The sequence below is a fragment of the Sinocyclocheilus anshuiensis genome, unplaced genomic scaffold (assembly GCF_001515605.1).
Source record: "Sinocyclocheilus anshuiensis isolate Anshui unplaced genomic scaffold, SAMN03320099.WGS_v1.1 scaffold255, whole genome shotgun sequence".
NCBI lineage: Eukaryota > Metazoa > Chordata > Actinopteri > Cypriniformes > Cyprinidae > Sinocyclocheilus > Sinocyclocheilus anshuiensis.
Window position 1 is genome coordinate 2483 of NW_015549578.1, and position 23638 is coordinate 26120.

General features: G+C 39.1%; 2 protein-coding genes across 4 annotated transcripts; one reads left to right on the forward strand and one right to left on the reverse strand.

Moving 5' to 3' along the window:
- Positions 1–251: 251 nt before the first annotated feature.
- LOC107657547 (histone H4 transcription factor-like) lies at positions 252–1007 on the forward strand (the record flags this gene model as incomplete). Its single annotated transcript, XM_016445685.1, has 2 exons — positions 252–376; positions 466–1007. Coding segments are annotated over 2 exons (534 nt in total), but the record flags the coding sequence as incomplete, so codon positions are not given.
- Positions 1008–1435: 428 nt separating this feature from the next.
- Positions 1436–16334, reverse strand: LOC107657550 (autism susceptibility gene 2 protein-like). 3 transcript variants are annotated; one of them, XM_016445688.1, is made up of 14 exons: positions 15831–16334; positions 15362–15402; positions 7439–7713; positions 7162–7355; positions 6999–7043; positions 6224–6319; positions 4935–5006; positions 4752–4781; positions 4580–4651; positions 4347–4482; positions 3749–3829; positions 3574–3657; positions 3267–3477; positions 1436–2664 (listed from the first exon to the last, which is right to left on the reverse strand). In XM_016445688.1, exons 3-14 carry the CDS (start codon positions 7533–7535, stop codon positions 1575–1577), a joined length of 2208 nt encoding a protein of 735 aa, XP_016301174.1. In that variant the 5' UTR covers positions 7536–7713; positions 15362–15402; positions 15831–16334; the 3' UTR covers positions 1436–1574. The 3 variants fall into 3 exon arrangements, with proteins under 3 accessions (XP_016301174.1, XP_016301173.1, XP_016301175.1); XM_016445687.1 differs by having other exon boundaries at positions 7141–7355; positions 15831–16333; XM_016445689.1 differs by lacking the exon at positions 4752–4781 and having other exon boundaries at positions 7141–7355; positions 15831–16333.
- Positions 16335–23638: the final 7304 nt, after the last annotated feature.

A 23638-nucleotide genomic window follows, 5' to 3' on the forward strand; every position in this document is an offset into this window, starting at 1 on the left:
TTAGCAAATGGCTGCAATATAACAAAGAGTGAAAAATTTAAGGGGGTCTGAATACTTTCCGTACCCACTGTATATTTTTATTATTATTTAAAAAAATTATTCATTTGTTTACATTTTTTTGTGTTGATGTGTTCAATTATGTTAATCATCTTTTACACATACACAGATTTTAGATTTTTTTTGAGTAATGAGTTTTATGGTTTTCCTTTTCTTTTTATCATAAAATAACGTATGATATCTCTCTGCAACAGGACAACATGGTTCCGAGGTATAAGTGTCACCTTTGTGACAAGACCTTCTCTTGGTGTTACACTCTCACCCTCCACCTTCGAAAGAAGCATCAACTCAAATGGCCATCTGGACACTCCCGTTTTAGGTATGCAATTAATAGTATCTTAAAGTGTATTTAGTTGCTTCTGAGCTAATCATTTGCCTTTGTGTACTACAAAATTGCCTATTGAACAGGTACAAGAAGGATGAGGATGGGTATCTGCGGCTCAACATGGTGCGTTTTGAGACTGTAGAGGTTACGGAAGAGTTGATTAAAAACATGGCTGAAAAACGCACCCCTCGCAAGGTCTCTGGTTCAACCAGTCACTCCAAGGAGCCCATGCTGCATCCCGATAGCGGCAATAGCACTCCCCAGCACTCTTCCTTACCCTCCTCTCCTTCCTCATCTTCCTCAACCTCAGAGCTTCTGGAGGGTACTGACAGCAGTGAATTAAAAGGTGATGAAACATCTGTGTATTGTGTGTTGAACACTGTGACTGAGGTCAGTGGGGATCCAGAGGAAGCGGCCCAGCCCGGTGGGCCATCAGGGGCTGTTAGAGCTCTGGCTGCAGTGGCTAGAGGTCTAGGAATGGATGTGGTATAATCTCATACCTATCAAATGCAGTTTCATCAGAGATAACCTGTGTGAGAATACACAACCTGTTTAACCTCAATAGATTAAACATTTTCCATTAGATCAATGTTTTTATAAACTAAAATGCAAAGTTTAGAGGATGATGTATGGCATCGTCTTTTATTTTAGCATTTTGCTAGTGTTTTATTTTAGGTTTTTACATGATCTCAGGTGTCTTAATACATTTGAAAAATTTTTTTTCTGAAAAACATTAGCACTCTGCAAGTTTTTATTTTTTTATTATTTTACAAAAATTTTACCTTTTATATTTCTAGCTCTGTGTTTTAAAAATGTGACTTTTGCTTTTATTTTTATAATTACCAGGAACAATAGGATGAGTTTTTGAGCGTAAATAGCTATCATCCAATTAATTTGTGTTGATATTTATTTAATATTTTGTGTATTGTGCTGTATTATTGTTCCATTGTTTCCTTGCTATAGTTGTAAATAGTTGTGTATTATTTAAAGTCCTTTAGTTTCAAATATATTGTTAACATTCAAAAAGAACAAGTAAAGTCATTTTTTCTCAGAAGTCATTTTAATATTTTTGTTTTTGGACGAAAAAAAATCATTTCCACCACTGTACATTTCATGACTACACATTGTTTCACATGAAGTGCTTGATATACACGAGTCCATCAGATTCTGATGAAGTCCAGTTCACCGAGTCTCAGTGTGGGTGCGAAACCGGTCTGTCTGTGAGAGGGGTCATCCGTCTCGGAGACCCTGGATGTGCTGCCAGCATTGGGAAAAGTGGGTGTGGTTGGGCGTGTACGTAAGCAGCAGGTAGAGTCCTACTGAGCGAGCTGTAATGTGGGAGCCCTGTGCAGGGGTAAGCTGCCGTGAGGAGTCCTGGAGGCGGTAAGTGAGGATCCAGTGCAGTATGATGCAAAGTCAGTAGGCGGCTACGCTCGCTCTCTTCTCTCAGGAAGGCCAGGCGTTGCCGTTCCTCCATTTGACTCCTTTGCTCCAGGACCATGGACTGCAGAAATGGCTCTCGTAGGTAAGCAGGGTGTCCCATCATGGCACGTTGCAGGGGGTCGGTTCTTATTAAGAGGTCCTTGCCCAAGGAGTCCCTACGAGGAAGATCTAAACCCCGGTAAACATTCCGCATAGACTCCCAGTGTTGAGGCGAGTAAGGCAGCCTTTCGGCACCAGGTAATGGACCCATTCCCAGAAAAGGTGACACCAGCCTAGTTCTGTCAAGACCAGGGTGGCCAGCTGGGATTCCTATTGGCAAAGGAAGAGTTGAAAGAGGTGAAGGGTTAATAGCAGGGGCTCTGGGATCCTGCCATGTTTTTTCTGAAACTTTATGGTGTGTTGTAACCTCATGGTCCTGGTCGTCTCTCTTCTCCTCCTTCACTCTCACCTTGCTGCTTTTGGCATGGGGTTCATACTCGACTCTAATCTTCTTCTCAGCTGGCTCCCAGGGTTGGCTATCACTGTTTGGCCGTTTGAGATCCTCTCTCTGCTGCTTGGGTGATGAACTCTCCTTTCCTGCTGGCTTGTCATCAGTGGGCTGCTGCTCGCTTTTCACATCCTTTTCTCTTTTGTCACTTTGGATCTCTTTGTGTTTTTGCTCCTCAGTTGCTCGAGTTTGTTGTGGAAGCTCTTGGACTTGTCTTTTCTCTCTTGCCTGGTCCTCTTCCTTGGGCTCATTTGGAGAGGAACTTTTCAAGGACTCTGTTGGTTGTTTGTTGTCCAGTGCACTATTTCTGATGGGGGACAAATGCCGTCCATTTGATTTCTCTTTTGGTTCCCTGCAATGATTGAAATAAAACTATCTATTTGAACTCTTGATCAGGAGGTCAACTCCAAGAATTCTTGATCAGGTAGGTTACCTAGGACCAGGGGTCTCCAGTCCTGCTCATGGAAGCTAATGTCCTGTGGAGTTTTATCTCCAACCTGCCCCAAACTGACCTGCCTAGAGGTTCCTTAAGTAATCCTGAAGACCTTAATTAGCTGGTTTAGGTGTTTAATTAGGATTTAAGCCAAACTCTGCAGGACAGTGGCCCTCCAGGAGCAGGATTGGACACCCCTGGCTTAGGCAGTTAGCCCCTGCTAAACTGTTATGTGGGCAAATAAATAAATAATTGCAGAAAGTAATTCGTTAGCATTTCCAACTGTTCAATAATAGTTGCTCGGCTAGTGCAGGACTCCTTGGAAGTGGAAGTACCCAATTTGAAAATCTTTCCAGAACTAAGTGCTCATGAAGCAAATATGGCAGCAACCTGGTCACAGACTTTTGGGGATGCACATGCTGACTGAGCAACTGTCATTGAGGTGAAGGGAAATGTTAATGTATCACGTTCTGCTTGTACCTTCTTGCTCTTGACAGACTAGCAAAATAGCTGGTATGTACCTTTCCTTGTCATCTTTGTTCTCTAGGGAATCTCTCTTATTTGCTGCTCTGTCCGATATGGAGGGAGCTCTCTCGGTTTCAGAAGGCCTTGAACACAGAGAGGGCGTCGGGAAGGATGAGGGCGTCTGGTGCAGTCTGTTCCAGGGCTCTAGTGGTCCACTTGAAGTTGGCACCGTTTTACCATCTTTAGTCCCATGTGCTGCATTTGGTGCTGTGAATGTAATTATCGTCAGTCAGAGGAAGATTACATTTTTTTAACCTACAGTAGAAGCAGATCCTTTCATGACAGGATAAATGATGTCCTTACTTAGTGATGTGTTTCCTAGTCCTCCAAAGGCAGATGAACTCAGTGTACTTAGGCCTCCAAAGGTGAGTGGCTTATTAAGAGCCTCTACACAACAACAAGGAATACGTGAGTTTAGATTTTGGGCAATAATGTGGATCTAATATGAACTGAATTCTGAAGTCAGATTTAATCTTACCATGATGGGGGACTACACTGTGGAGATTGTTTGGGGTGTGCGGTAAGGATCCATAGGTCGAAACTGAAGGGTGTGTGGGACCTAACAAGACATGCAGATACTGGTGAGCACAGTCCTGTTTCTGTCAGACTTCCTCTTATAAAGCTTATAAAATTGATGTTTTATATAATCAGAGGACACTGCTCACTGATATCATGGGCATTCATTAATGTTGACACTGACAGTAGTACCTAACCCTAACCCAGTCCTGTTCCTGGAGGACCAGCGTCCTGCAGAATATAGCTCCAACCTGCCCTAAAATACCTGGAAGTAATCCTTCAAGTAATCCTGAAGTCTTTGATTAGCTAGTTCAGATGTTTAATTATGGCTGGAGCTGAACTCTGTAGGACATTGGCCCTCTAGCAGGAGGTCTGGACTACCTTAAAATCAAGGGAAAGGAGCAGGTTGATAAGAATATACGGTTATGGCTTAACACTAGGTATAATCTAATTGGTTGATGGGATGTTGTTCTAGGACCAACAACTTGGTGATCCAGGAACATCCTATTTGGCTAAATTACAGTCACTAGTGTGGATTTGATCCATGCTGTAATTCCTACCTGCATTAGAGAGTATGGTGGAGGGGCGGGGTAAATCATGTGGCTGCAATCCCATGAAGCTTGAGCCAGGCGATCGGTTCAGAAACTCAGGCTTAAACCCAAAGTCTAATTTATGTGGCTCAATCTGCATCTGCTTCTGTAACCCCAGAAATAGAAAATGGTTACAGATAACTTGTCCAAAACTAGATATATTTCACATCTTGAAAAAGAACAATCATTTATTTTGCTCTTACCTTAATTTTTTGCTGATGATGGTAAAGTTGCCATGCAATGTGGACATGCATTGCACACCACTTCCCAGGTTTCTGAGGAAAATGTAAAAAATAATGAATGATGGGTAAAGAATTGAGTTTCTGATTTACAAGTTTAATAAAAAGGAGTTGAATAATCACATGCAAATCTTACCTTTGGTTTAGTACACATGGGGTCAAGAAGCTAAAAAAAAAAAAGACAAAAATACGTTACATTATCCTTCTTATATTTCTTCAATGATAGACAGAACAGCTGTAAATATTTCTTAGACCTGTATGGCTCAGATTTTGACCCATTAGAGAAAAGCCTTGCAACTGACGCTAAATTGAAACTTACTCTAGAGTCCTTCTGTAAAAGTTGGTGTGCCACTGATCCTGGTCTTGACACCACGTCTAGTGGGTTGGAAGCCTGCAAATACAAAATTTGTGAATACTGCATCCATTATTTATTTAAATTATTCTCATGATCACAAATCCATAAGATGCCCTGTTCTTCCTCTTTACACATTCTCTCTTATATACAGTGGTGTGAAAAAGTGTTGGCCCCTTTCCTGGTTTCTTATTTTTTTGCATGTTTGTCACACTTTAATGTTTCAGATCATCAAACAAATTTAAATATTAGTAAAAGATAACAAGTGAACACAACATGCAGTTTTTAAATGAAGGTTTTTATTATTAAGGGAAAACAAAATCCAAAACTACATGGCCCTGTGTGAAAAAGTGTTTGCCCCCTAAACCTAATAACTGGTTGGGCCACCCTTAGCAGCAACAACTGCAATCAAGCGTTTGCGATAACTTGCAATGAGTCTGTTACAGTGCTGTGGAGGAATTTTGGTCCACTCATCTATGCAGAATTGTTGTAATTCAGCCACATTGGAGGGTTTTCGAGCATGAACCGCCTTTTTAAGGTCATGCCACAGCATCTCAATAGGATTCAGGTCAGGACTTTGACTAGGCCACTCCAAAGTCTTCATTTTGTTTTTCTTCAGCCATTCAGAGGTGGACTTGCTGGTGTGTTTTGGATCATTGTCCTGCTGCAGAACCCAAGTTCGCTTCAGCTTGAGGTCACGAACAGATGGCCGGACATTCTCCTTCAGGATTTTTTGGTAAACAGCAGAATTCATGGTTCCATTTATCACAGCAAGTCTTCCAGGTCCTGAAGCAGCAAAACAGCCCCAGACATCACACTACCACCACCATATTTTACTGTTGGTATGATGTTCTTTTTCTGAAATGCAGTGTTACGTTTACCCCAGACGTAATGGGACACACACCTTCCAAAAAGTTAGGGCCATGTAGTTTTGGATTTTGTTTTCCCTTAATAATAAAAACCTTCATTTAAAAACTGCATGTTGTGTTTACTTGTGTTATTTTTGACTAATATTTAAATTTGTTTGATGATATGAAACATTAAAGTGTGACAAACATGCAAAAAAATAAGAAATCAGGAAGGGGGCCAACACTTTTTCACACCACTGTAAGTAATAAGTGTGGCTAGTCCAACCCTTTTCTTATTTTTTCTGCTCTTTCTTTGTGGGAGGTCATCTCAACTCAACTCAGTGTTGTTAAGGCCTTTTAAGAATGCTGCGTTTTGAACAAAGCTAAGAGACAGAGTGGCAGGCAAACCTTGGGCTGAAAAGCTCCCTGGAGAGAGCTGAATGGTCCAGCAGGTGGAACCATAGGAGGTATTCCAGTCATTACTGATGGATAGGACGGGACCAACTGTAGCGAAACAGCGGAAAAATGTCATTAATGTCAGGAAACAAAAGTCTGTTCATGCTGATTTAGGCTGTTTCTGGCCTTTAACGTGAAATCAAAATTGACCCTATTTAAGTAAAGCACATTGTTGAACTCAAGTTTACATCTCAAAGTTCAGTTTTTTTTAAGCTTCTGTCACTGAATAAAAAATTCAAAAGGTAATTGTGACTCACAATTAAAGTTTTGTCTTGTCTTAGAATTGCGAGAAACAAAGTCAGAATTGTGAGATATAAATGCAGAGTTATGAGATATAAACTCGTAATTAAGAGGGAAAAGTCCGAATTGTGAGATATAAACTCAGAATTCTGACTTTTTTCTTGAAATTCTGAATTTACAGCTTGCAATTCGGACAGTTTTTCCTCACAATTTTTAGTTTACATCCCACAATTCTTTTTTTTTTTTGCTTCCTCCACAGAATAATAAAATAAAAAAGGTAATTGCAACTCTCAATTCCACCTTTTTTTTCTTGCAATTGCAAGTTCTCAGAATTGCAGAAAAAAAAGGGTCAGAATTGTGAGATACAAAGTCAATTACCTGTTTTTTTTTGTTTGTTTTTTATTCCGTGGCGGAAACAGGATGAATCAGTAAAAGAAACATGCCACTCAAATCACAGGCCATGATGTGTACAAGATATATAACTTACACTGTGTCTATGGAAGGTGTCCACTTTAGCGGGGTATTTGTCAAACTGCAAGAAAAGAGAAAAAGAGATATTTACCTTAACTTAGAATTTCAGCTCAAAACATTGATTATTATGAGTGCTGATTATGAGTATTTGTCCTCACTTGTCTGGCAGGGGTACGCACCAGTGGTGCTGCTGGGTTGGGCATGATGGAATGGGAGAAGGGAGAGAAGGTGTGTTGATGTGTGTGTTGGTGTGTGTGCTGGTGCTGGTGGAACTCTGTGCGCAGGTAGGCCGGGGGAGCTAGAGCGCCTCCTCGATCGACAGTCTGGGAGGCCAGGAACCGAGAGTTTAACTCCTGCCGCAGTAGGTCATGATCTAAAGGGAGCGCGACAGAGCGAATCAGAGCACAGCTAGCAAATATGTGATTTATTTTTTCAGTCCGTTTGGTGCTGCTGTACCTGTGTAGGGAGCTGTTGATGGTGCACTGGGCACTGGCAGAGCACTTCCTGTTAAGAGGGGAGGAGGAGGAGGCAGGGCTGTCGTCGGGGCAAACATGGTGAGGTGCTCTTCTTTACTTGTGCTGATGCACTCCAAGTGCACAAAAGTGACTACAAACAGCTTTTCCCTTCAGGATTCCTTCAGTCTTTCTTGGGTTTTAAATGTCTCCTCCTTGTGGCATGGTGCTCACTGTTTTCTGCTCTCGCATTTGTGGTATTAGCAACATCAGCAAGACCTGCAGGTCAAAAAAATATTGAGTCAACACACGTTATATTAGGCCAGATGATAATTCGAGAATCATCATACCAAACATAGTGATTCAGTCACTTTGAGTACAAGATTACGTTGCTAGCCTTGGCAAAACTCACTGTCATAATGCTACACTCTGTGCCCACTTCAATCTGTGAAGTCATGACAAGTTTTTACCTGTTTTATCATTTAAAATTTGAACATTGTTAGTTTGATTACTTGATGGGTTTAATTGAAGAGTATACTATACATTTACTGGAGCTCACGGTAGGTCTGTAAAAGTTTATAAAAATGAAAAGAAAAAAAATTGAAGCTAAAAGTCCCTTATGAAAAAAAAATTAATGCAATTTTAACTTCTGGTACCCAACTTTTGTGCTCAATTCCTGATTAAAATGAACTCCTCTCTTTCATTTTTTCTTGCTGAATATCCTGTTTCAGTAATAAATATGCCACATTGTAGAAGAAAAATGGGTTACAGTTCACACCGACATTAATAAGCATTCTTGGACTATTACCTCACACATTTATGAGCAATGATTAAACTGCATAAACTAATTGAAGTAATAGTACTAACCAAAAATCTGAAAAATGAACATACAATACCACTCAAAATTTAGGGCCAGTAAGATTTTTTTAATACTTTTTTTCAGTAATGATGCATTAAATTGATCAAAAGTGATACTTTTATAATACTACAAAATATTTGTTTTAAATAAATGCTGTTCTTTTGAACTTTACATTTATCAAAAAATTCTGAAAAAAAAGTAGCAAAACATTTTTCAACAGTGATAAGAAATGTTTCTTGAGCAGCAAATCAGCATATTAGAATGATTTCTGAAGGACACTGAAGACTGGAGTAATGATGCTGAAAATTCAGCTTTACAATCACAAAAATAAAATACTGTTATTTTAAAAACAGTTATTTTAAATTGTAATAATATTTCTCTTTTTACTTTAGTGAGAATTAGAGAATTCACTCAAGAACATTTAAAAAAATCTTACCGCCCCAAAACTTTAGAACAGGAGTGTATTAACAGTGGCACAGCACACACAATGTTGCAGTTATTGTGTCAAAGCAAAGACAACAGTGTAAAATGAGGGAAGCAGATCTTAAAAATAAACAGAGTAGGATATCTCTATTTTTACAGCATTAGCCTTTTCATGACTGCCATACCGTAGATGATGTTTTGGTTTCACCGTGACATTTACTGATCCCTCCCAGGGGGAGCGCTAATAGTGAATGCAAATGTGATGAAGGGGTGAAATCCCTTAGGGATTCGCCCATCTATACAACCTGCAATTACCTCCTTTTGAACAGCACTCATGCACATAAAGCAAAGCAGTAAATCTCTTTTGTGTAGAGCTGTCAATTTGGGCCTTTTCTCCAGTGCTGCTGGATCTATAGTGAAAGGTCTTTTGAGAGCCCCATAATGGATTGCTAGCTTCTCCGAGGGGTTAGACCTCCTTTCGCGAACACCAGGGGTCCACGGAAGAGGGCAACACAAGGAGCAACTTATTTGCCTGAACTGAGCTCCAAATCCCTTGTGATGAACTGTTTGTATTGAACAGGATGACACAGCCACAGGGGTCATTCAAACGCTGGGAACAGTAAATGTGTGTGGAGAAACGGACTAAACATGAATCCCAAAAAGTTTAAAAGTGCTTGCAGAATGCAATACTTCATAAACTTCCAGATCCGTAATGAGATGAATGCTGGCGGAGACCATAAGTCTCCAGAGAGGAGAACAGACTAGTCGGTAATGAGTGCTACAGGCCACATGGCACAACTCAATAGCTGGACTGGCTACAGACTAATTGAGTAAAGCTAAATAATAAGCACAGAGAGTCCTTAATAGACCCTTGGGTCATAATGGTGCTGGTGTTTAAATCTATTTTGCATCCCGTTTAATCAAAAGAACAGCGTGTGCTGATGTTCCCTACCATCAGACGACGCAATAGCGAAGAAATGAAAATGTTTGGCTCGTGCTTTTAAGACTGGTTTCGCTTAAACTGCTTGTTTTCAATTAGTGTCATGGCACGGTAATGCTCTATTTTGATGCAGGTCAGGAATTAAGCTAAGCCTCTTTTTGGAGCTGTCAGGCCACCAGCGCATTTGTCTTCCTGTGTCAGTTGGCAGATCCCTTCCCCGAGCCATTTTTGTCATTCATCAAGCCCATTACTGGCCTAACCCTTCCAGGCATGCAGAAACGAATGGTCTAATCCCTTCATTCTCACAAAAACAAGATTAGCTGGAGGTTAAACACTCGTGTTCTTTACATTTTGTCCTTGACAGGGTGCCAGGGGAAAGCTCTTAATCTCGTGAAGGAGCAGTTGGAAGGAGCTTTGTGTGCATACAAAAGTAGACAAGTGCGGCTCAGGCGGAGCGCAGGTAAGCCCTCCTAAAAACTCCTCATAATCTTCGAAGCATGCGCGTGTTTACCGTAGCCGTCCCGCTGCGGTTTGCACTCGCAGATGGTGGGAGACGTCTCATAAATCATCCGGTGGCATCGAGGGCCACGTGCGTTATTGCTAGGGCACAGTTGGCAAATGACTCAAACTGAGAAACAGTTGTTCTTGTGTGCTGACAGGTTTCCACATGGTTTTTAGCCCGCTGTGAACGAAGCCCACTCAGCAAAGGTGCATCTGTTCGGCTGCACCTCTTTGACACTTCAACAATCTCGACAAGAAGAAACCACTATGTGGTTGGATTTCATCTGTGTTGGTTTGTATCGTTGACGTGTGCTAAGACAAACACTCAAACTTCTATATTCAGGATTAGTCATCAACTGAAAACAGCTAAAAAAGCTCCTACCTCTAGGTTTCTGCACTCTAATAGGTCCACACCCCAGAATCGTGTAGGAATCCACTAGAAATGTGTCGTTGCAGTCGGTCCAGGCTGTAATCTGGCAGGTTTAGAGAGTTGTCTCTGGTGCAGCGTTCAGCAGGCGTTCAACAGCTCTTGAATAACACACGGGAACAGTATCTCTCTGTATTCTCAACTTGCCAGTCTGTCTGCAGGATCACAGTCTGTGGTGTTGGGTATCACACAGACTAAGCGAACACTTCCTTTATGGCGGTGCTCTCTCTCTCTCTCTTTCTCTCTCTCTTGTTTCCAGTTAATACATCAAAGCAGAAGAGATTTTCATGCTTACTCTGATTTTTATGGATCAAATCAGTAATACGGCTGATTTTTGGCTATGAAAGTGGGATTCTACACAGTTTTTTTTTTTGTTACAGTATTTTTATTTAACAAAAAAAGGCAAGAAATAAACACTACTTGGCAGCAGTTCACCAAATGCCAATGACGTGTTTTCTGTGCTTTTTATAGGAAAAATTAGATCTCTGTAATGTCTCAATGGTTTCTTCTATAGCAAAACAGGTGCACATAGAGGTTTAGGTTTTGCTTTTCACATTTTTCTTCTTAGAAAAGACTTCAATAATCTCACATGTGCTTCATGAGTTTCAGAAGAGATCTCAACGATGTCTCAACAACAGTTCTTCTATTTGCCAGATACCAAAGATTAAACACCATTTTTTGTTTAAACTTTTCTCATCAAAATTTTCACATTTTTCTGAGCTAGGGAATATATATATATATTGACAGAAATGACAGAGTAAACTCTTTTGCAGTTTATTTCTCTTTTGCATTTTATTTTAATTTTTAAATAAACATCTAAGAAACGGTTTATAATTAAATGGAATGTAACTGAGATGTTCATTACATCTCATGACCTATAAAAGTGTATTTCCTCTGGGATGAATGGAACTGGTAACACTTTATTTTAAGGACCAATTCTCACTATATTAGCTAGCTGCTTATTAGCATGCATATTACCAGCATACTGGCTGTTTGTTAGTACTTAAAAAGCACATATGAATGCCTAATTCTATAAGACCATATTTTAGATCCCTTAATCCTACCCCACCTAAACTTAACATCTGCCTTACTAACTATTAATGAGCAGCAAATTAGGAGCGTATTGAGGGAAAACTCTTAATTATTAGTGAATATGTGTTCCCTATTCTAAAGTGTTACCATGGAATTATGTATAATAATCTCATCTTTTCAGAAAATATTTCCACCGCCTCCTGCATTTCTCTTAAAGCTGCTTTGACACAATCTGTATTGTTAAAAGCGCTATATAAATAAAGGTGACTTGACTCTTCAGTTTTAAAGCTTTATATCCAAATAGCTTGTACAAAAGTGCAATTCCTCCTCCAAAACCTCATTTCATCAGCCATATACAGCATATGACAGAATCAAGCCATATTTGAGCAAGTCATCTCTTGTTATTAACGTAATCCCTTCACAAAAGATGATGAGAAAGGCCAGTTCAGGACACAGGCTAAGGATGTATAAATTGCTGTGAGCAAAACGACTGCGTTCTCCCACAGTCAGTACAATAGGAGGTGGTGCTCGGCGTAGACCTGTTTCATTATTCAGCACTCAGGTTTCGTTCAGTCTGGTATTAGTGATGGGGATGTAGGCCAGCCATGCACACAATGTCTCCAGATGCCTGTGTTGTACCTCCCGCTTCTGAGAAACCGAGCCCATGGAGCGCCAGTTAAACAATCAGCGGCGTGGAGGACGGTAGAGACTCGGTTCTTCAGCTAAATAACAGACTCGTAAAGCTACTTCACTGATGATAAAAGGCTCGTTGTGAGTCTTATCACAGTGGTCAGTCACGGCTGTAACCTGTGAGAGCTGGGGGCAAAGTGAACGCTAAAGTTGGATAGTGTTTATTTGAGTTGTGCTGAAAGCTCCAAACAGTCAGCTGTCTTTGCTGATCTCTCAACAGCGCCGATCTCGGCTATACACTATCCCCCGATGCTTGGGCCCGTCCCGGCTCGGGTTACCCTGCGAACAATGCCAACTCTGTTCTGATTGCCTATCTCACAGACTTCGTTGTACTAACATGTATACCTATGTCTGCAACGGACGGGATGAACAGATTATACTATGGCCTTGAATAGTTTAATTTCTTCTTTGAAAGTGATCATGCCTGTGAAATGCATTCTGGGCCCTGTATACCATATAATCTTAACACAGCCTTAACAAGCATCGCCGGAACGTGAAAAACCCGCTATCCAGGCCAGTCACTGCACATCGGCCAAAATCGTGGGCTGAAGCAAAGACAGCTCTGTGAATAGCAGTTCAGTTATTCCTGGCAGAAACATGTTACGGCTGTGAGTGCTGAGGGAAGCTGTCAACTTTTGACAGCCGAGTGTTGGGCGAGCAGATTACTCAGCTCCTCAGTGATTCTGCTCATATTAGCATTTACAACACACAACCATAACAACAGAAGGTCAAACATAGTCGAGTACATATGGGTGATTCTTCAGTGAGGGAAATGATAATATTAAAGACAAAAAAAAAAAAGCTTTAAAAATCTAGAATATTAGAATTGCTTTAAACGTTTTGTTTTTTAATTTACACTATTGTTCAGAAGTTTGGGGTCAATGAGATTTTGTAATGTTTTTGAAAAAAGCCTCTTTTGCTCAACAATGCTGCAGTAATTTGATCAAAAATACAGTAAATATTGTGAAATATTATTACAATAATATTACTCTTATTATAGCAGTTATTACTTTATTCATTGTCACACTATCCTTCAGAAATCATTTTAATATCCTGATTTGGTGCTCAAGAAACTTTTATTATCAGTGTTGAAAACAGTGGTACTTCTTTTTTCAGTAATCTTCAATGAATAGATATTTCAAAAGAACAGATCTATTTGAAGATCATAAATGGCATTCATTTGTCAATAATGTATGAATAATTTGTCAATAAAATGTCATAAATTTGTCAAAATGTCAATAATACTTTTTAATTATTTTTAATAAGTATCATTATCAAATTGTTTAATATACAAGTAATTTAATTTAAAAACATTTTATTTTATTTTTTATTGTTTTAAGTTAATCAACTGCTAGTTAACTTCTTGTTTTTGCATTTCCACTGATTTTTTTTAACATTTATGGCAAAAACTGAACGGCATTGCCTTCATGTTTCATTACCACAAAATTGATCATGCACAATAAAAATTCACATCACGCATTATACCAAATTCCAGATGATAAATGGTTTCATGTTTTTCACTGACCCTAACTAAAGATTCACCCATATTCAGACTATAAATGTCATCAGAACTGTATTGTTGCTTCTAAAAATACACACATTCAAAGGATTAGAAATATGATGTGTGTCATTCGAAGAAGTAATGTCTAATTCAAAACTCAATTTGGAGAAGCATTTGGCAGAACGCTGAGAAATAAAACAGACCCTGAAAGCTGTCTAATCCCCCTATGATTGAGACAAGCATCCTTTAACTCAATTGCATTAAGATGGCTTAAGGTTTAATAGGCTTCTCAAAGCATTGCTGCACTTTGTGTTCACATCCTTCTGTTATCTTAGACAGCCAATCATAGTGCAGATTTAGCTGAATAAAAGTCTAAAAATCCATTCATTTAAAAGCAGTGCTAAAACACAAAGCCTTATTGCACATGAGGAGGTCTGTAGTGTACACAGCAGCAGTTTGACCCATCGGTCCAGTGAAACTCCAGCCCAGAGCTGGTGGCCAAACCCTGGCCCCTGCTGAAAAATGTGCTAGACAGGAGCCTCCAGAGCAGCCGCACTGACTTAAAGAAATAAATTCCATTAACTACTGCTGGGGCCTGTATGAAAGTAATCTGGTTAAGTTCTTAAGTGCCTCTGATTTGATTTCAGCACTCTTAAGAAGCAAAAACTGCATGAAGTAAATGGTGATGAGTGACATTTGTGGTTTTCATGAATGCTTCATGACTTAAATGTGTAAGTGTGCCAATAAAAATAAATGCATGACAGAGAATGTCTTGTTAAAAAAAATCAGCAAGGCTAAAGTGTTTTTGGGCAGGCTGGCTGGCTGTGGAGTGATTGACAATCTATCCAATTAAGGGAACGATTACCTGCACGTACTTGGCCTGAATGCACCCACCTCCTAAGTTATCAAGAGGCTAATTGGCTCTAAGGGTATTGCGTTTTACATCCTTGTACTCAATCCAGAGGATTTCTCATCATGCCATCTGCCTAATGCAAGTATAACATGTCTTTTATATGTTTTGTTTTGTGATTCATCATATTACAGAACGGAAATATCATGATGCTGTGAACCTTTAAATGTGGAAACATTCTTAGCCTATAAAAACAAAGTAATGAACTGCACCTATCAAATAGCTAAAAATATATAACAAGCTTTAACATCCGGAAGGTTTGTTTATATTTCTTGTGACAAGGTTTATATATGCACCATAAATCACAGCATGTGATCTAACTGAATGCAACAGCAGTTCAGCTGCATAAGTCACTAGATTTATTGCCAATACATAAGAGCTAAACACAATATAAAAGAAGAGTCAAAGTAGACATAAAAATGCCCATTAGAGGTTCTCAGAGGATTCTGCCTCAAGTGATGTGATGACACTATCATTGGTTAATTGAGTCTATCTATCAAACCTATCAATATGTGTTAGATATAATGCCTGCTAATGAATTCTTGTCCAGGGAAGCAAATAAAAACAATACTAAAGGCATATTTAGTAATGGGGATGTTATGAAATGTGACCAAAAATAATGGAATTTGAAGAGGTTTACATACCTTCATTTGAAGGGGGGGATGTCTCTATTTGTCAGAGCAACCTGCAATATTAATAAGTTTCAGTCAAAATTCTGCATTAGCCAACACACAATGTTAACCACAAGAGGACACCGTTTCACCACTGCAAAACCTGACAAGCACTCTTTTAAATCTTTTACTCTTTTAAAGCCCCAATGCTTTCAAAAGAAACACAAAAAATATTTTCCATGCTTCATAACATGAAGCAAACACATGGATAAAATGCAAACACATCAAAAATGTAGAAAAAAGGAAATAAATGATTTTAAAGCGAGTTTCATTTTTTCATAACCACTTGTTCAAGAATTATTGGAGTGAGCTATCCATTTCTTTCTAGGCATGTCTCATTTTCTCTGTAATATCTAAATGCACAGCAAGAACAACCAACCCAAATTCAAATCTTACATTAGTGAAGACCCTTTCATTTTATTCGATTTTTAGAAGCACTTACCCAAAATGCTAATGATACGATGAAAGGAGGATGATAAACTCTCTGGTCCCTCTCAGTGTCATCCAAAATACGGCCAATTTTTGTTTTCAACTATCCAACGCTTTTCAGAGTTCAGTCACTCCAGTATCAGAAGTGTTAAAAAGTTGCTTCCTTGCATGTATAAACAAAAAAGATAGGTCCCTCCAAAATCTAGGAGCTCTGACAAAGTGTTTGTTTTTACCCTTTGAACATGTCCATCCTGAGCCAATCCTTTCCAGAGACTGAATCAGTATCCAGTAAAATCCTCCAAACACAGTAAATGTGAGGCTTTGAGCTCCTTCACCGCCAACAGATTAAGCGCAAATCCAATCAAAGCAGGTTTGTGATCATGCAGGAGATCCTTTCCAGAGCGTGTCCGGCTGCACTCAGCTCGGCTCAAGAATGCTCCCTCAGTAGCGAACCATGCATTCCTGTGACCCCTCCCTCAGCGGACACTCCCACCGCCTCCCACACATCCCTCCTCAGCCCTGAGAGCGGCACCCTGGCGACAGAACAATTACAACACTCTCCTCCTCTCTGCTCAACACATGCGTATAGACAGTCTAGTGATTATGGCCATCCTCTTAATTACAGGCCCAGAATAACCAGAGGGGACAGGCGACAGGTTCACAATGCTGATGAGACACTTCCACCTCGCACCGAAATGGCACTTCACTCTTATTGGGTGACGGTGTCGGCTCCAATTAATGCTTCTGTGCTGGTAAGCCATCATTCTTCTGTAGGGTGAGAAAAGGATAATATGATTTAATGCAGTGGTTGCATTTGTACCTGTCACAGCTTATTATAAACGCATCACATAAATGTGTATATCATGCACACCGTGTTGCGGAATTCTTGGCGAGATCAGCCAATCGCAAAGCTCTTCGTCGGACAGAGGGTTGTGAATGTCAGCAGGAAAAGGCCATGGCGAGATGATAAATCACAAGACGGGATATTATCACAACAGATATATCACGTAATTTATTAGAAGCGTCAACACCCCCATGGGAGGAGGCACATGAAATCTCCTGCACTCATCAGCCTCATGTCTTCCGTTGCTAATGCGGTGTCCTCTCTGAACCGGGGATGGGCTCTCTTGGAGAAATAGCAGAAGACTTCAAAGTCCATGGCCCACCAGGACCGCGGGGAGGTCTCATTCAGCCGTTGCCCCCGTCGGCCCTGAGGGAGTTTCTAATTGCATTTCACAGGCCCTGAACAAAACAAGGCCTTGTTCAAGCAGAAGTTGGTCCTCATGCTGGGACGTAGCTGTGATTTGCGACTCCTCAGCGGGATGTGGATCTTCAGCTTGCCAGAAAAACTGTTTCAGCTTCCTTCTTCTGACTGCACGCACTGGGGTGCTTTCCTTTTCGATCTGTGGGTCTGGAGGCAGATGTGTGGGCTCGAGTTGAAAAATGAATTCAGACCTACACGAGAGATTCCAAATCGTATGCAGGCCATCAAATATCATCAAACAGAAGAAGATTAGGGAGGTTTCTTTTCATAATTTATAAGCTCCAAATAAAAGCCAATGTACATTCTACTGGTTCTAGCTGAGCCTGATGTTATTTATGTGCTTTATTATCCTGACTATGGCGATTTAATGTCTAATACAAGCATAGTCCTTATTTATGAGTACTTCAAAAGAAGTGCATTTTGTTTAAATCAGACACGCAACATGTATGTGTCAGTAAATCTAAAGCTGCATTTGACATTGAGAGCCAGGATATTTCATCTCAGAGTTTGAATGGAAGCGGCGAGATATATGTGATGTTTTGAGATATACAAGCCACATACATTCACTGTTCTGACTGTTCGTAATTCTCAAGAAAACTTGGTTGAATTCAAAACAAACCCTAACTGCAACCACAACCCTTGCTGTAACTGTACCCTTATCAAACCTTAACACTATTTTTATAAGAATTATTTAACACGCAAATAGATTAATTTTTAATCAAAATGTTTGATATTCATAGATCTTTCTGTATCACATGCAAGTTATAAGATTCTTGGATACTGCTGTTTATACAGGTACTACTTTTAACTACCATGTTAATATTTTCCAATACTAGTGCTAATAGTTAGCAATGGTCATTTGACCCAAATCTAAGTATTTAACAGCTTTTATTTTCATGACCAAATAATATCATCAAACATGTTAATTTCCCCCAAACTGAACTTAGTTCAGGATGTGGATTTAAATCACTGAATTATTGCACACAATTTTCCGTCATAATCTCATTTAGACAAAATTGAAATGATCAGAACATTTTAACAGTCCCATCACAGTTTAAGCAATTTCCAAAAACCATAATCATATATTACCAACGCACAGCGTGTACGACTAACAAAATAGTAAATCACTGCTATATTGTATCATCATCATCATCATCATCATCAAAGGCAGAAAATCGGAGTCAGATGCGATTACTGAAAATGAGCTGTGGAACGAGGGCTTATATTAACTCATTCTAAATCATTCTGTGTAATTATGACAAAGAATCGGTTTACGATAGCGTATTTACATCTGTCCCAGCTTTAGCCACACCCCAAGGCCCTAAAAAACAAAGAAATTGAATGAAGAATGAGCACACGCAAGTTTTTTCGTCTGTCTTTTTTTAAACACTGAAAGATTCTTGCAGACTCGCCTCAAAGGCAAAGTCATTAGTGCAGACTTGGCCTGATTGTTTTCACTGATTTTCTGTCTGAAGGAGGAGTAAATTGATGCCTTGGCCCTTCAGCTCCAGTCTGGCTATTAATTTCAAAGAGCAGGTTTGGCCCGATGGCCCTTTGAGAGAAAGCTGATTTAACTAGATAATTTTTAATGGGGATGGATTCCTCCATACTTGCCCTTTGGAATAGCTTCTGTCCTCCATAACCACTGGTCTGTAATGGCAAGCTCCTTCTGAGACTATTACTAAGGTGCAATTGGCCTTGAAATACATAATCTTAATGTACTGGAAGATGTGCGTTTGAAAACTCAAACAAACTGAAACATCCGTTTGCTCATGGAATGGAACGATTCCACACTGCAGGAGTTTTTAGTCCATAAACAGAAATGCTGCGAGAAGCTGCCGATGTTGCGCTGTCAGATCAACGTAGGCTTCGCAAGTGGGCGTACGCAAACTCACATGACAGCCGCTGCTATTTCCAGGGAGAGATAATCAAAGGCATTTGACTTGTGAGAGCCATGGCGAAATACCAATATTCTTGGATTTCAAAGAGTGTCTAACCACTGAATAGGGTTCCCATACGCCCTTTCATTGGGATGACACAATGTTGCATCTGCTCGGCAAGGGATAAATTAAGCATGTGAAAGTTTTAGTGAAATCCCCATTTTCCAGTTAATCAAATCTCCCCTAATCAAATTAGGAGCTGTAATTCCCCAGGATGCGTGTGACAAAAATGTATTATTCCTGCCTTTGGAGCCGCGCGAGACAAATCAGCGTGAGGCCATTCCCCTCTGCTTCAGTGGCCCTGAATTCTTCCCAATGCTGCACAAAAAACACCTCGGACAATGAAGCTTACGTTGATGGCTTCGGGGAAACAATGAAGGCCAAACCTCTAAAAAATGTCATGCACTTGCATATAGAATCATCTTCAATATTACAAAACTGCAGCGATCACCTGTGAGGACTTGTTTTCCACTGAATGAAAAGTCTTGAGGTTTGATTGAGCTGGCACATACAGGGAGCACAGAAAGTGCCCTTTTATACTCGCTTAGCAGGGCGGTAAATAGGCCCATGGAGCATTCGGATGCCACTTATGAAGTGCTCATAACCGTAATGATGTGTACCTCGCGGCTTTGCACAACAGCTTCCTTCCAAACCAATTCATATGGCAGCTAATGAATTTGCCACTTTAGACTTCATGAATTGTTCCTTTCCGTTCACTGCCCCCAGTGTTAACACCTCTTTATACGAATCTTAACACCTACTGCACTGCCTCTCAAGGTCACTCTGGCTGAACGGAGAGCTGGAGAAAGCCGCACAAAACCTGAGAGGCTCAATTCCTATTCATTTGTCACATTTGCATGCATGCCTCTATACTCAATCACACAAAGGCCACGGTAGCTTAGCCATTGTCCCCTACCAATTACAAATGAGTCCATTAAGCTGTCTGCATCGGGCCCAGCCTCTTCATGGTTAATGGCTTGTGAGATTTCCATCATAATCACCGGGCTCCCACTGCAGTCATGAGTGCAGATGGAGGAGGAGAGTGGGTAAAGAGCTATCAAACGGGGCAAAGTGCATTCCTTCAGCTTTGTTTATGTGCAGGCGAACTCAAAAGCCAATGCTTTCTTTAGAACCGAAGCCTTTAAAGATTATTACAAAATTCTCATGTCATTTAAGGAGGTGCACGTGCAAAAACAGGGGCCTTGACACCGAAAAACTGATAACCAATTAATGGTATACGATATTAAAATAATATTTTGTTTAAATAAATCAAAAATAAAAAACTACAATCAATCATTTTAAATGCTACAAGTCAGTTTAGGCATCACAACATTGTAATGTAGCCTACAGTATGAAAAATGGATATTCATTTTGAGATTTAATAAAGATGACATTAGCAGTTTTATCAAATTATTATTTTTTTTACTTAATATTAAATCATTTAATTTAATTATCCTTAAGTGAGATGGCAGCAAAGGCAATCAAAAAGTAAAAATAGGGAAAATTAGCATGCAAAACAAAATCCAATATTGAGCGATATGATAAATAAAAAAATCTCTATATCGGTAGATATATTGTGCATCTCTAAGAAAAGTGACTAGTGCTTACATAACCTCTGCAATATTATCCTGAACTATTAATTAACTTTCATTTTCAATGTCAATACAAAACAAAACCTAATACAGATTATCCTCATTAGTCATTTAATCAAATAATTCTTTATATTTTTTAGACTATTTGTTCAGTCAAATCAAGACAATTGTAGAAATGTCGACAACACTGAAGCAGATGGGATGTTTCTTGTGGTGTCAAATCATTTTCTTCCTTGGTTCCAAAATTAAATGGCAGGGGGTGATTTATGCACCTTCTCTATTAGCGATCTTGGAAGAATAATGTGAACAGCTTTTATTACATGCTGGTTGTTACTCTGACACCTAATTTACAAAGTCTGTTAATGTCTAAAGGGAAATAACAAATCATTTAGGCCAGACAATCAATCCCATAAACATGCATTTATCAAGCTCATTTGTGAAGCCTGACCTAGTTCTTTCATGCCATATAACAGGACAACTCTATAAAGGTCTGTTCAAAAGTGGAGGTAAATCACAGCTCATGAAAAGTCTCTGCATTTTAAAGCAATCTTGACCCTCAAGTATATGTCATTATAGGATTTTACATAAAAAAGTATTAGCAAGAACGCTCTCCAGTTGCCTGCGGGGTTTTACTGGTCCAAAGGTTTTCAGATGAACAATAAGCAAGCCAGTCGTGACTTACAGAGATAGTTCACCCCCCAAAAAATTAGTTTTAGACCCTAATGACTTTCATTGCATGGGCAGCTGAAACATTCTTCAAAATATCTTTTTTTGTGTGTTCCACAAAAGAAATAAAGTCATGCAGGTTTGGAACGATTTAAGAGTGAGTAAATGATAACAGAATGCTCATTTTTGGATGAACTATCCCTTTAAAAACCAACAGTTCCTGGATAACTGATGTTTGTCAACCTTTAAGTCTGCAGCTTAAGAACCCGCAGCACTATTTACAAGAGTTATAACCATTCTGTAGCAATACGACCCCTCACAATGAAGTTAAAAACCTATTGCTCCGCAAGCACTATATATTTCAGAGAACTCTAGACTGTCCTCAACTGTTACATGGTGAGAGTGATTGCAGCAGATCACCTTGAGGACATCTAGCCCTAATGTAGTGCCCCAGTAGTGGAAGACCATGAAGAAAGAAGACTTCAGAGGTATTAATCACCACGACAGTGAGAGGCTCAGCCCCCAGCCACCAAGGGCTCAGGATAAGCTCGTAAAAATTGCACGGCCCTCCACAGGGTGCTCATGTCTTACTTGTTTATGGCAGCGAGTCCCAGAGGACGTGGCAGTGATGTGCTAGCCTCTAAACCCACGCCGTCAGGAATGATGTATGACCGTCATTACCAGAAAATATCACTTCAGCTGACCCATGATCTTGCTCCGCTAAGGGTCATATTATCCATGAAGAACAAATTACGGTCCCCTCCGCACATTTAAATTACTAGAAAAAAAATGCTAGTGCGGAGATGGTGATACGTCATCTGTGACAATGCCCCCCAGTGTAACGCAGATAAAAACCCACCTGAGAAATCATCATCCTACAGGCTGCTAAAGTTCACTTGCGCTTGCTGTCAAGCAGAAGCAAATATACAGGAAAGGTTGTGCACTTTAATTTCCCCCATTTGAGCAATTAGTATATTTACACAACAAAGACAGTCATGAAATGGAATCTTCAGATTTTGCTGTTTATTATCGAAGCCCGTTTCCACCATGGAATAAAAAAATAATAGGTAATTGCAAGGTATTATCACACATTGTGCATTTTTCTCGCAATTTTGAGTTTCTGTCATTTTTTTTTTTTTGCCATAATTGCAAGTTTAAATCTTGTAATTGAGTTTTTTTTCTCGCAATTCTGACTTTTTTCTTGCTACTGCAAGTTTATATCTCGCAATTCTGACTTTTTTCTTGCAATTGTGAGTTTACATCTCCCTATTTTATTTTATTTTTTCTCAGAATTCTGAGTTTACATCTCGCAATTCTGTTTTTTGGTTTCCGCCACAGAATAAAAAAGGAAATTGTGACTTTCTGTCTCACAATTCTGACTTTTTTTCTCAGAATCATGAGTTTATATCTTGTCATTCTGTAATAGCTCAAAATGGAAATTAAAAAAATAATAATTATGAGATAAACTATAAATTGCAAGATAAAAAGTTACAATTACCTTTTTTATTTTCCATAAATACATTTTTTTGTCTTCCATAGTTTATCACTCAGTTTTAAATATCATTATTTTTATATCAACAAGACAAAGTTGTCATTTTTTTATCTCAATCTAGTTAATTGTTATACATTATAAACATACATTGTGTGAAAATACATTTTTATTTTTTTTAAATATTGCGCTTTAATTGAAAAACGATATGCTAGCAACCAGTGATGCTCTTTCTGATATGTTTTGTTAATCTTTGCAGTTTTTCAATATGTTTGATGTTTGTATCCGTAAATAATTTGTGGTTATATTCATCAATATATCATTGACTTCTCCATGCTTAAATATCATCACCTCAAAGAGCTTTGCCATCTGCGCTTTAAGCTATTTCAACTCTCTTTTCAGTGTAAAATATATATTAGAGTTTTATATATATTTAATATAGAGTACATTTATTAAAATTATGGATTTAGCAGACACTTTTATTTAAAGCAACTAACTTACACTCAGAGGATACATTTTTCTCAGTGCTTGCATTCCCTGGAAACTGAACCCATAACCTTGGCATTGCTAACTCCATGTTCTGCCAGTTGAGCTACAGAAACACGACTTTAAATCCTGAATATAAAAATACACATACTCCTGATTTACATTTATACTTTCTTTTCCAAATCTTTCACAGATATTCATATTTAGATTTAATCACTTTTTTTTTTAATTCTCGCTTTTTTGAATGGTCTCATATTTTCTTTTTTCTTAAATGCCAATAGCTGATTATTCCGATTCGAAGAGAAAAAATCTAATATTTTGGAAAAAGTGCTGTTGAAAAGAGTTAGCTATGAATATGGTATGATGCATATTTTTGATTTCAGC